This window comes from Ranitomeya variabilis, chromosome 1, assembly GCF_051348905.1.
Source record: "Ranitomeya variabilis isolate aRanVar5 chromosome 1, aRanVar5.hap1, whole genome shotgun sequence".
NCBI classification, from domain to species: domain Eukaryota; kingdom Metazoa; phylum Chordata; class Amphibia; order Anura; family Dendrobatidae; genus Ranitomeya; species Ranitomeya variabilis.
The window spans coordinates 108,688,587-108,701,059 of record NC_135232.1 but is presented as its reverse complement, the minus strand read 5'-3'; the positions used below and the strand labels follow the sequence as shown (position 1 = coordinate 108,701,059).

The window sequence follows — 12,473 nt, the reverse complement described above, 5'->3', positions numbered from 1 at the left end:
GCCTCAAACATCTGAGCCACCAATGCCTTTTGTTGGTGTTGGGGATGAAGCCTTTCAGCTTTCAGAACATCTTTTGAAACCCTACTCCGGCCGTGGTTTAAACAATACTGAAAGAATTTTGCATTTGGGATCTTAACCGCAAAATGGAGAGTTCTACTGACAGCTATTAACTTGAAGACAGACACTGTGGATGAGGTAGTGAAAGCGTGTGTTATCCTGCACAATTATGTGCTATCCAAGGAACAGATTTCCATTGAGGACCAGTCTCAACAAACCACCTTGGATGATTATAGCAACCAAATGTATAGAAGTTCTGCGACTGTTTCCCGAATTCGGGATCAATTTGCAGAATATTTTATTTCACCCGAAGGAAGAATAGACTGGCAGGATGAGAGAGTTTGAACAATTTGTCTTTTTCCTTGTAACAAGTGTTTTACCTTTTACCAAAGTTGTGTACCTGTTTGATTTTACCTTTTACCAAAGTAGTGTACCTGTTTGATTTTACCTTATACCCAAGTTGTGTACCTGTTTGGTTTTACCTTTTACCCAAGTTGTGTACCTGTTTGGGTTGTACCCAAAGTATTTTACCTCTGACCAATAAACCTTGTTTAACCAAAGTGTTATCTATACCTTATAAAGAAAATACAAAATAGCTTTAAACAACACAGTTTTATTACAATTTTTTTTTTTTTAAACAAAAAAAAACTTATTTTGCAACACAAAAATAAACTTGATTTTGCTGAACACAAAACTATAGATTTGAATAAGTCGGGTGGAGATAGTGCTGGAGGGGCTGTCGGATAGGGACACTTCGACAGTGGGAGTATGGAGAGAGGAATGTGTTGGTGGTGGGGAAGGATCAATAGGTAGTGGTGAAGGAGTGGAGAAGGCAATTGAGCGGGTGGACAGGAAAGTGGGATTGGGGTTAGGAATTTGGTAGGATGGAGGGGTGTAGGTGATGTTTTGGGAGGATTGGGAGGCAGAAGCAGTGATGGGTGGAGAAGAGGGTTGGGAAGGAGGTGAAACAGGCTGGTGGTAGTGGCCAGGGAGAGGAGGCGCGGGTGAAGTGGATGGGAAGTGGTATGGGTCGGGATCATCATATTGGTGGGAAGGGGCACGGGCAGGACGCTGGTAGTGTGGCTGGTGGGAAGGGGCACGGGAACGCTGGAAGTGTTGTGGCTGGTAGAACGGGGCACGGGCACGATGTGGGTGATGGTGTGGTTGTAGTGATGGACAGTGGAGGAAGGGGGGGCAGTTGCAGCATGGGTGGCAAGAGTCTCTGCTCTTGAGGCAATGAGCGCTAGAGTAGACTGGCAGGATTCCATTACTTGCATCTGCTGAGAAGCAGATAGCGTCTCCATTTGCTCAAGTACCGACTGGAAAAAAGTGTTGTTCGGTGACTGTCTTGCCTCTGAAGGCATCGTAAAGGCTACGTTCATATTTGCGTTGTGCGCCGCAGCGTCGGCGCCGCAACGCACAACGCAAACAAAAACGCAGCAAAACGCATGCACAACGCTGCGTTTTGCGCCGCATGCGTCCTTTTTTTGATTGATTTTGGACGCAGCAAAAATGCAACTTGCTGCGTCCTCTGCGCCCGGACGCGTGCGCCGCAGTGACGCATGCGGCGCAAAACGCAAGTGCGACGCATGTCCATGCGCCCCCATGTTAAATATAGGGGCGCATGACGCATGCGGCGATGCTGCGGCACCCGACGCTGCGGCGCAGACCGCAAATGTGAACGTAGACTAACAGAAGTGAATGCATCTCGAGTATACATTTATTTATTAAATTAAAACCTGCAGCCATTTGCTCGGACAAAACTTTCAGACAGTTCTGGAAGGATGCGTTCAGGTGTAAGAACTCGGGCGCATAACTCTGTACCTGACCCCTCTGCCGAAGGCGACCCGATGCTACAGGTCTACTAGAGGTGGCAGCAGCAGAGGGGTGGGGTACAGGAAACGCTATATCCTCGCCAGCAGATACATACAATGGAACCGGCCAGGATGCTCCAGCGCTCGTGGATGGGACAGAGGAATCCGATGTGTGGGAAGGTGCAGAGTGGGAAGGTGCAGAGGGGTTATCACTGTCAAAGTGTCCCTCGGTGGCGGCCTCCTGAGGGATCACCCCAGAAGGGTTCAACTGTGCTGCAGGCTCCCGAGTGCTCCCGACGGTGCTGTGGAACAAAAGAGAAAAACAAACAATATACTGTCATTGCATGGCCCTGGCTGAAAGAGCAAAAGAGGTTTAGACATGTTAAACATTGGTTAGTACATGTGGTGGGTAATATTTACCTTCGTGTCACCATCGTTGACCTGAGGAACGACAAGGCTTGGGCATACTTGTATTTGCTCCTGCGTCCTCCAGATCCACTTGGGGGCCCGCATCTCTTTGTTGAACTCCTTCTTAAAGTGATCCCTGATCGACCGCCACCTTTTCACAATCCTCTCACCTGTTAAAAAAGGAGAAACACTAATTGGTTAGAAACAATACTTAGAATGCATCAAGAAAACTGAACTGTGTATACTTACGTTCTTGATTCTGGGCCCGAACATCGAGGTCCTCCCACTTCGCTATAAGCTCTTGGCAGATTTGCTCCCAGAGTCAACGGGTCACTGTGATATCAGCATGGCGGCGGTCATCCATGTTCCACAGCGGCTCCCTGTCTCGGACAAGATCGATGAGGAGGTCAATATCGAGGCCGACCTCCTCACCGTCAGAATCAGGAGCACGCCGTGAAACCGGTTATAAAAAAGGGAAAAAAATTAAAACAAAATTGTAAACATAAAGAATAAACCTCAAAAAAAAAACAACTACATATATGCTTACACGACGACGGCTGCCATAACTCTCACGCCGACGACCCTGGGAGACACTGGGAGGACCTCTGGATTGCAAAAGAGGGGAGAATCCAGCACTGCTTATGGTCAGAACGCAATACATAAGGTGCACATGCACATACTAATTTCTAACTGTATTTCAAAATGAGACATTTAGCAAACAATTGATCAATTCTTTGAGCTACCCCGCCACGTCACGGCATTCTCATAATGGGGCAGTCCTACTCTACGTTTTTTATATTCGCTGTGCCATAAAGGCCTCCTAAAAAGCAAGACCACATTAAATGCAAGCTGTACCTCAAGCATTTCTGAATCACTCCCATGGTGCCAGAGAGGGCAAGCGCAGATAAAGGTTGACCAGGTCCAGACAGACACTTCAGGTTTAACTCCCACACTGCCCAAAGAGCACCACGGATAAAGGGTGAGACAGGCTGAGACACAGGTGCACAATTAACCCCTTAAGCCCCGAGGGTGGTTTGCACGTTAATGACCGGGCCAATTTTTACAATTCTGACCACTGTCCCTTTATGAGGTTATAACTCTGGAACGCTTCAACGGATCTTGGCGATTCTGACATTGTTTTCTCGTGACATATTGTACTTCATGATAGTGGTAACATTTCTTTGATATTACCTGCGTTTATTTGTGAAAAAAATGGAAATTTGGCGAAAATTTTGAAAATTTCGCAATTTTCCAACTTTGAATTTTTATGCCCTTAAATCACGCAAAATACTTAATAAGTAACATTTCCCACATGTCTACTTTACATCAGCACAATTTTGGAAACAAATTTTTTTTTTGTTAGGGAGTTATAAGGGTTACTAGATGGTGGCCCGATTCTAACGCATCGGGTATTCTAGAGTATGCATGTCCACGTAGTATATTGCCCATTTACGTAGTATATTGCCCAGTCACGTAGTATATTGCCCAGCGACGTAGTATATTGCCCAGCTACATAGTATACAGCACAGCGACGTAGGATATTGCGCAGCTACGTAGTATATTGCACAGAGCCACATAGTATATTGCACAGCTTTGTAGTATATTGCCCAGCCTTGTAGTATATTGCCCAGCCACGTAGTATATTGCCCAGCCTTGTAGTATACAGCAGAGCCACGTAGGATATTGCCCAGTGACGTAGTATATTACCGAGGCACGTATAGGGCCAAAAAATAAAAAATAAACATACTCACCTAACGATCCGAGGGCCCCTTGTAGTGTATCATACTCACCATTCTTGTCGCTGCTCCTCTGCGTCCTGCCTCTTCTCTTCCTGGGATCCTGTGCAGATGGTAGTGGTCAGCTTCAGGAAAATGGCCGCTGGATGCTGCGCGTGCGCAGATCGAGATCGCGGCGGCCATTTTCCTGAAGCCGAGTTCCATTGCAAGTGCCAGGGCTGGTGGGAGCAGGACCTATGAAGACGTTGCGGTCACATGACCGTGACGTCACGGCAGGTCCTTGCCGCACACCAGCCCTGGGACGGGACCGCACCGCAAGCTGACGCTTGTAATGGAGCGGTCCGGAGAGCGTGGCGAGGAGCGAGAAAGGCGGCGGAGGGTGAGTATAGCAGGTTTTTTTTTTATTTATTATTTTTAACATTACATTTTGTACTATTGATGCCGCATAGGCAGCGTCAATAGTACAAAGTTGGGGACACACAGGGTTAATAGCAGCGGTAACGGAGTGCGTTACCCGCGGCATAACGCGGTCCGTTACCGCCGGCATTAACCCTGTGTGAGCGGTGTATGCGGGCGCCGGCAGTGAGTGCGGGGAGTAAGCGGACATTTTTTTCTGGACTGTGCGCGTCGCTGATTGGTCGCGACAGCCATGACAGGCAGCTGCCGAGACCAATCAGCGAAAGAATAACGGTGACAGACAGAAGGACAGACGGAAGTACCCTTAGACAATTATATATATAGATAAGTTGACCAGAAATTTCTCATTTTTACAACGCCATTTTTTTTAGGGACCACATCTCATTTGAAGTCATTTTGAGGGGTCTATATGATAGAAAATACCCAAGTGTGACACTATTCTAAAAACTGCACCCCTGAAGGTGCTCAAAACCACATTCAAGAAGTTTATTAACCCTTCAGGTGTTTCACAGGAATTTTTGGAATGTTTAAATAAAAATGAACATTTAACTTTTTTTCACACAAAATTTATTTCAGCTCCAATTTGTTTTATTTTACCAAGGGTAACAGGAGAAAATGGACCCCAAAAGTTGTTGTACAATTTGTCCTGAGCTGATACCCCATATGTGGGGGTAAACCACTGTTTGGGCGCATGGCAGAGCTCGGAAGGGAAGGAGCGCCATTTGACTGTTCAATGCAAAATTGACTGGAATTGAGATAGGACGCCATGTTGCGTTTGGAGAGCCCCTGATGTGCCTAAACATTGAAACCCCCCACAAGTGACACCATTTTGGAAAGTAGACCCCATAAGGAACTTATCTAGATGTGTGGTGAGCACTTTGACCCAACAAGTGCTTCACAGAAGTTTATAATGCAGAGCCGTAAAAATAAAAAATCATATTTTTTCACAAAAATGATCTTTTCGCCCCCAATTTTTTATTTTCCCAAGGGTAAGAGAAGAAATTGGACCCCAAAAGATGTTGTGCAATTTGTCCTGAGTACGCTGATACCCCATATGTGGGGGTAAACAACTGTTTGGGCGCATGGCAGAGCTCGGAAGGGAAGGAGCGCCGTTTGACTTTTCAATGCAAAATTGACTGGAATTGAGATGGGACACCATGTCGCGTTTGGAGAGCCCCTGATGTGCCTAAACATTAAAACCCCCACAAGTGACACCATTTTGGAAAGTAGACCCCTAAGGAACTTATCTAGATGTGTTTTGAGAGCTTTGAACCTCCAAGTGTTTCACTACAGTTTATAACGCAGAGCCGTGAAAATAAAAATTCTTTTTCACAAAAATGATTTTTTTAGCCCCCAGTTTTGTATTTTCACAAGGGTAACAGGATAAATTGGACCCCAATAGTTGTTGTCCAATTTGTCTTGAGTACACTGATACCCCGTATGTGGGGAGGAACCACTGTTTGGGCACATGGCAGAGCTCGGAAGGGAAGGAGCTCCATTTGGAATGCAGACTTAGATGGATTGGTCTGCAGGCGTCACATTGCATTTGCAGAGCCCCTGATGTACCCAAACAGTAGAAACCCCCAAGAAGTGACCCCATATTGGAAACTAGACTTCTCAAGGAACTTATCTAGATGTGTTGTGAGAACTTTGAACCCCCAAGTGTTTCACTACAGTTTATAACGCAGAGCCGTGAAAATAAAAAATATTTTTTTTTTCCACAAAAATCATTTATTAGCCCCCAGTTTTGTATTTTCCCAAGGGTAACAGGAGAAAATGGACCCCAAAAGTTGTTGTCCAATTTGTCCTGAGTACGCTGATACCCCGTATGTGGGGGGGGGGAACCACTGTTTGGGCGCATGGCAGAGCTCAGAAGGGAAGGAGCGCCATTTGGAATGCAGACTTAGATGGATTGGTCTGCAGGCGTCACGTTGCATTTGCAGAGCCCCTGATGTACCCAAACAGTACAAACCCCCCACAAGTGACCCCATATTGGAAACTAGACCTCCCAAGGAACTTATCTAGATGTGTTGTGAGAACCTTGAACCCCCAAGTGTTTCACTACAGTTTACAGCGCAGAGCCATGAAAATAAAAAATCTTTTTTTCCCACAAAAATGATTTTTAGCCCCCCAAATTTTTATTTTCTCAAGGATAACAAGAGAACTTGGACCCCAAAAGTTGTTGTCCAATTTGTCCCGAGTACGCGGACACCCCTTATGTTGGGGTAAACCCCTGTTTGGGCGCACGGGAGAGCTTGGAAGGGAAGTGAACACTTTTTCAACGCAGAATTGGCTGGAATTGAGATCGGATGCCATGTCGCGTTTGGAGAGCCCCTGATGTGCCTGAACAGTGGAAACTCCCCAATTCTACCTGAAACCCTAATACAAACACACCCCTAACCCTAATCCCAACGGTAACCCTAACCGCACCCTTAACCCTGACACACCCCTAACTCTAATCCCAACCCTAATCCCAACTGTAAATGTAATCCAAACCCTAACCCTAACTTTAGCCCCAACCCTAATCCTAACTTTAGCCCCAACCCTAACCCTAACTTTAGCTCCAACCCTAACCCTAGCCCTAACTCTAGCCCTAACCCTAATACTAATGGGAAAATGGAAATAAACACATTTTTTTTAATTTTATTATTTTTCCCTAACTAAGGGGGTGATGAAGGGGGGTTTGATTTACTTTTATAGCGTTTTTTATATCGGATTTTTATGATTGGCAGCTGTCAGACACTAAAAGACGCTTTTTTATAGCAAAAAAGTTTTTGCGTCTCCACATTTTGAGAGCTATAATTTTTCCATATTTTAGTCCACAGAGTCATGTGAGGTCTTGTTTTTTGCGGGACGAGTTGACGTTTTTATTGGTAACATTTTCGGACACGTGACAGTTTTTGATCACTTTTTATTCCGATTTTTGTGAGGCAGAATGACCAAAAACCAGCTATTCATGAATTTCTTTTGGGGGAGGCGTTTATACCGTTCCACATTTGGTAAAATGGATAAAGCAGTTTTATTCGTCGGGTCAGTACGATTACAGTGATATCTCATTTATATCATTTTTTAATGTTTTTGCGCTTTTATACGATAAAAGCTATTTTATAGAAAAAATTATTATTTTGGCATCGCTTTATTCTGAGGACTATAACTTTTTCATTTTTTTGCTTATGATGCTGTATGGCGGCTCGTTTTTTGCGGGACAAGATGACGTTTTCAGCGGTACCATAGTTATTTATATCCGTCTTTTTGATCGCGTGTTATTCCACTTTTTGTTCGGCGGTATGATAATAAAGCGTTGTTTTTTTGGCTCGGTTTTTTTTTTCTTACGGTGTTCACTGAAGGGGTTAACTAGTGGGATAGTTTTATAGGTTGGGTCGTTACGGACGCGGCGATACTAAATATGTGTACTTTTATTGTTTGTTTTTTTATTTAGATAAAGAAATGTATTTATGGGAATAATATATATATTTTTTTTTTTAATTTATTTAGGATTTATTTTTTTTTACACATGTGGATTTTTTTTTTTTTTTACTTTTTTACTTTGTCCCGGGGGGACATCACAGATCGCTGATCTGACAGTTTGCACAGCACTCTGTCAGATCGACGATCTGTCTTAGAGCGCTGCAGGCTTACCAGAGCCTGGTCTGCACCTGGAAGTAATCCCTGCAGGACCCGGATGCAGCCCCGCGGCCATTTTGGATCCGGGGCCTGCAGGAATAGGAGGTAAGAGACCCTCGCAGCAACGCGATCACATCGCGTTGCTCCGGGGGTCTCAGGGAAGCCCGCAGGGAGCCCCCTCCCTGCGCGATGCTTCCTTATACCGCCGGAACACTGCGATCATGTTTGATCGCAGTGTGCTGGGGGTTACTGTGCCGGGGGCGGTCCGTGACCGCTCCTGGCACATAGTGCCGGATGTCAGCTGTGATAATCAGCTGACACCCGGCCGTGATCGGCCGCGCTCCCCCCGTGAGCGCTGCCGATCGCGCTGGACGTACTATCCCGTCACTGGGAATTAAGTCCCAGGTCACCTTGACGGGATAGTACGTCCAATGGGATTAAGGGGTTAAACAGAGCCTAGGGCAGGGCAGGGCCTCTGGATTGAGCACCAGAATCTCTAGAAGAAAAAAAACATAACAATTATGTGCTTGTATGTAGCCTTTTTATGTGTTGTGTGCCATGTGATATCTATAATGATCATTTTTTATGTGTTGTGTGATGTCTGAATTTATCAGTTTGTATGTGTTGTGTTCTATCTGTAAGTATCTTGTGTTGTGTTGTGTGTAGTGTTAAGTTGTGGTTCCGCGATACATGAAAGAAACATACCAATTGTGATCCCGCTCCAGGTCTTTCTCCACCCGTTCCCTCTTCTTCTGGGAGCGTCTCTTGGACTGCGGCACTAGCTTCAGCAGCTTCCTACAAAGAAGAAAAATGGCAAAATACATTAATATATACACATACATACACAAATACACACACACAAACACACACACACACATACACACATACACACACACATACACAAGAGAGAGGGAGAGCGCGAGAGAGAGCAAAATTATGTAAAAAACATATATATTTACTTCAGTGCGCTGCCGACGGGAGGGAGGGCTCTCAGAAGAAGACATGGCTGCTTTGGTACGGCTTGGCTGGCTTGGCTCTGTAGCAGGTTACAGCTGGCTGGGCTCTGTGGCAGGTTCCGCTCTCAGGCTTGGCTGGCTGGGCTGTGGCAGGCTCCGCTCTGAGGTTTATAGCTGGCTGGGCTCTGTGGTAGGCTCCGCTCTCAGACTTGGTTGGCTGGGCTGTGGCAGGCTCTGCTCCCAGGTTTATAGCTGGCTGGGCTCTGTGGCAGGCTCTGCTCTCAGGCTTGGCTGGCTGGGCTCTGTGGCAGGCTCCGCTCTCAGGTTTATAGCTGGCTGGGCTCTGTGGCAGGCTCCGCTCTCAGCCTTGGCTGGCTGGGCTCTGTGGCAGGCTCTGCTCTCAGGCTTGGCTGTCAGGTTCTTCAGTCTTGGCAGGGTGTGGGCTCTCTGGCTGGCAGTATGGCTAGAAATGAGTGAGGGCCTCAATGGCATTGCTTTATATATGTGTCCTGGGGGCAGGCCAATAGTTTCTGAGCATGCTCAGTGTAAAAAGCCGGATCAGGCCGCCGGATCGGCCTTTTTTCGGATCCGGCGTCCATAGACATGCATTGTAGCGAAAAGCCGTAAGGGCCGGATCCGGCCATTTCGCCGCAGACAAAAAACATTACAGTAGACGTTTTTTCCAGACGCCGGAATCGGAATTTTAGCCGGATCCGGAAAAAACGGAAGGAGCGCTGGGCCATGCGGCGCGATCTGGCGCTAATACAAGTCAATGGGGGGAAAACCGGTTCCGTTTTTTATTTTTTCCGGTTCCGGTTCTTCTCTAAAGAGACGGATTTAGCCTGAAACAAAAAAAGACGGATGTGTGAAAGTAGCCTAAAGAGTCAAAAAAGGCATCACAGAAGACAGTTCTGGGACTAGTAGGGACAAAGAAAATGCCCATGTATTAGGATGCCCTTGCAGTAGGGACATGATTATTCCCACCCGATGGGACTCATCCCCTCAAGACCGGGATCATAAGGTAAAATATGTCTGAATCTCTTCCTGAACACCCTAAACTGGTGTTTCTCCCCAAAAATGATATCAGGAAGTGCCACTAATGGTTCGGGAGAGACAAACTGCACATCAGAAGGCACAGAAGTTATAACTACAGTCAGTAGCGGAGAGCTTTGGGAAGCCCCCAAGGTACTAAAAAACTGACCATGCAGCTGTGACAGGGAAGATTCCTGGTTTTGGTACTCCTTGGCCAGATTCGACACCAAATTACAGAGTTTACAAACTGGATTTACTGGTGGGGAGAAAAAAGTATATGGTCATCGTAACGTGACACTAGTCAATACTCACGGACTAGCCGTGAGGCAGGGTAGTCAAACGTTCCGGTGTCAGATACCAAGAGAGAACGTAGTAAATTAAAGGGGAAAGACAAAGGCATAGTTATATCACGGTCTAAGATCAAAATACCTGGAAGATTGCGGATCGGATCAAAGGAGCTAGACAAAAAACGGATGGTCACAACAAGGTCCGAGGTCAGGAAGCAATAGATCAACAAACAGCACAGGAATAAAAGGCAAACATGCAACACTGAGCAAATGCTATAATTGGCAGAGATCTGGGACTGACAGCTTATCTAAATAGCTGGTAATCATTAGAACAGGTAACACCTGAAGGAACCTCCCAATCTCAGATTGGATGGCTGAGCTGTCAATCAAAACACCAACAGCTCAGCACGCCCCATGCACTAGATTGGACGACTGAGCTGTCACTCACTAGGTCTAAGACAACTGAGCAGAGAAATCATGACAAATAGCACCTTTAGAAATATATTTACTCAGAAAATTGGTGAGGTGTTTAATACTTATTTCACCCACTGTATATATAATGTTAATGGTATGCAAGCTATCTAGAATGAAAAAAACTATTTCAAAATATCTAAATTTTTTCAATATCTAGCATGAGCACAATACAAAGAAATCTCTGCACTTACACACTTTGGCTGTTATTAATGATAGTCTGAGGAATGTTCTGTCGCGCTGAATGCACTTGGGCAAACCATCTAGATCCGCTGTAGGCTGCTCCCTTTATTGCCGGCCAATGACGTCCCAGATGTGCTCGATGATCCACTGCAGGGCATGGGCGAACATTTCAGCCATGCTGAGGCTGCTCACAACAGCATGAGCAACATGCGGATTGGCATTATCATGTTAAAAAACGGCTCTTCGGACAGTTAGGAGAAATGATGGTACCACTGGTTCCGTGATTTATCCATTCTCTACTGCAAGTTAAACTGGCTACTAGAAGAATGAACCTGTAGTTGTAATATGCACTTTATTTTATGTTTCTCCATATGCGACAGCACATGCTCAAAACACATTTTGTTAAATTTTGTAATAAACTATTATTGAATCTGTAAAATCACGTATATGGTGAATATTGTATAAAAGGTTGATAACATTAAGGGCTACGTTAAGTGACTTACCAACATTTTTGTTTCCAGGACATAAACCAGAATCAGATGTGGGAGAGTAGTCATCATTTATAAAAATCCTTTAAAATTTACAAACAAAACAATCAGCAATCTAAAAAAGTCAGATACCACATTACATCTTAGGTTACATTTATACACATTTTTCATTTTTACATTAAATCAAAAACAGACTATTTTTCTCCCACATGTAATCCATTTCGCCTCTATTATTTTCTAATCCATTTTTATTAAAGTCAGAAATGTCTGAACTTTTGAGACTCAGCAATGGATCAGTTAAAAGTTACAGAACAAAAGTAAAACAAAGGTCTTCTGTTTTTCATCCATTTTTGACAAATCCCCATAGACTTGAATGGACGAGTCTGATCCACAAAACCAAATTAGTACAGGCCATCCACCGAGTTTAACAGATGAACACACGTATCTGTAAAAAAAATCAAACGAGTAAATGCTTTCTTTAAATTCTGTGAGTCAGTGTGCTGTCCATATTAAAAAAACGTTTGTGCACAGATAAGGAAAACGGATGTGGGAATGCTGCCCAAAATAAAGTTGCGTTTTTTGTTTTTCTTTATGGTGGTCAAAAACATAAATTTTTCCAAGCAGAAGACGCTTCATGAATAGGTCTTTTTCTTTGGAGTTTTTCCCACAAGTTTTTTTTTTTGTTTATTTTTTAAGCGTTTTTAGGGTGTTCTTATACTGGAGTTTTCCAGAAGGTTTTTTGAATCCATTAAAGTCCAAAAGTTAAGTAAATTCTAGCATATTACCGTAAGTAAATTCTAGCATGTTTTGAACATTATTTTTAACAAAACATTCAAAAAGGTGGCACACTATGATGGTGCATACATGCGATGGGAAACAGTGCAGCATGTGTCATCACAGTGTGGTCTGTTAACATAATTTATAATCATTTGGGACACACCTCTCTATCTTTATGAATACAAAAAGGTACCCCAAAAAAAAACAGTTTTTTGGGAGGGGT

General features: G+C 44.5%; 1 protein-coding gene across 1 annotated transcript in view; it reads right to left on the bottom strand.

Moving 5' to 3' along the window:
- The window catches only part of ANKRD31 (ankyrin repeat domain 31), a 300,863-nt gene that overhangs the window by 237,542 nt on the left and 50,848 nt on the right, over positions 1 to 12,473 (bottom strand). The window contains exon 3 of the mRNA XM_077287427.1: positions 11,489 to 11,556. Coding sequence (XP_077143542.1) covers positions 11,489 to 11,556 — 68 coding nt within the window. The remainder of the gene's footprint in view (positions 1 to 11,488; positions 11,557 to 12,473) is intronic.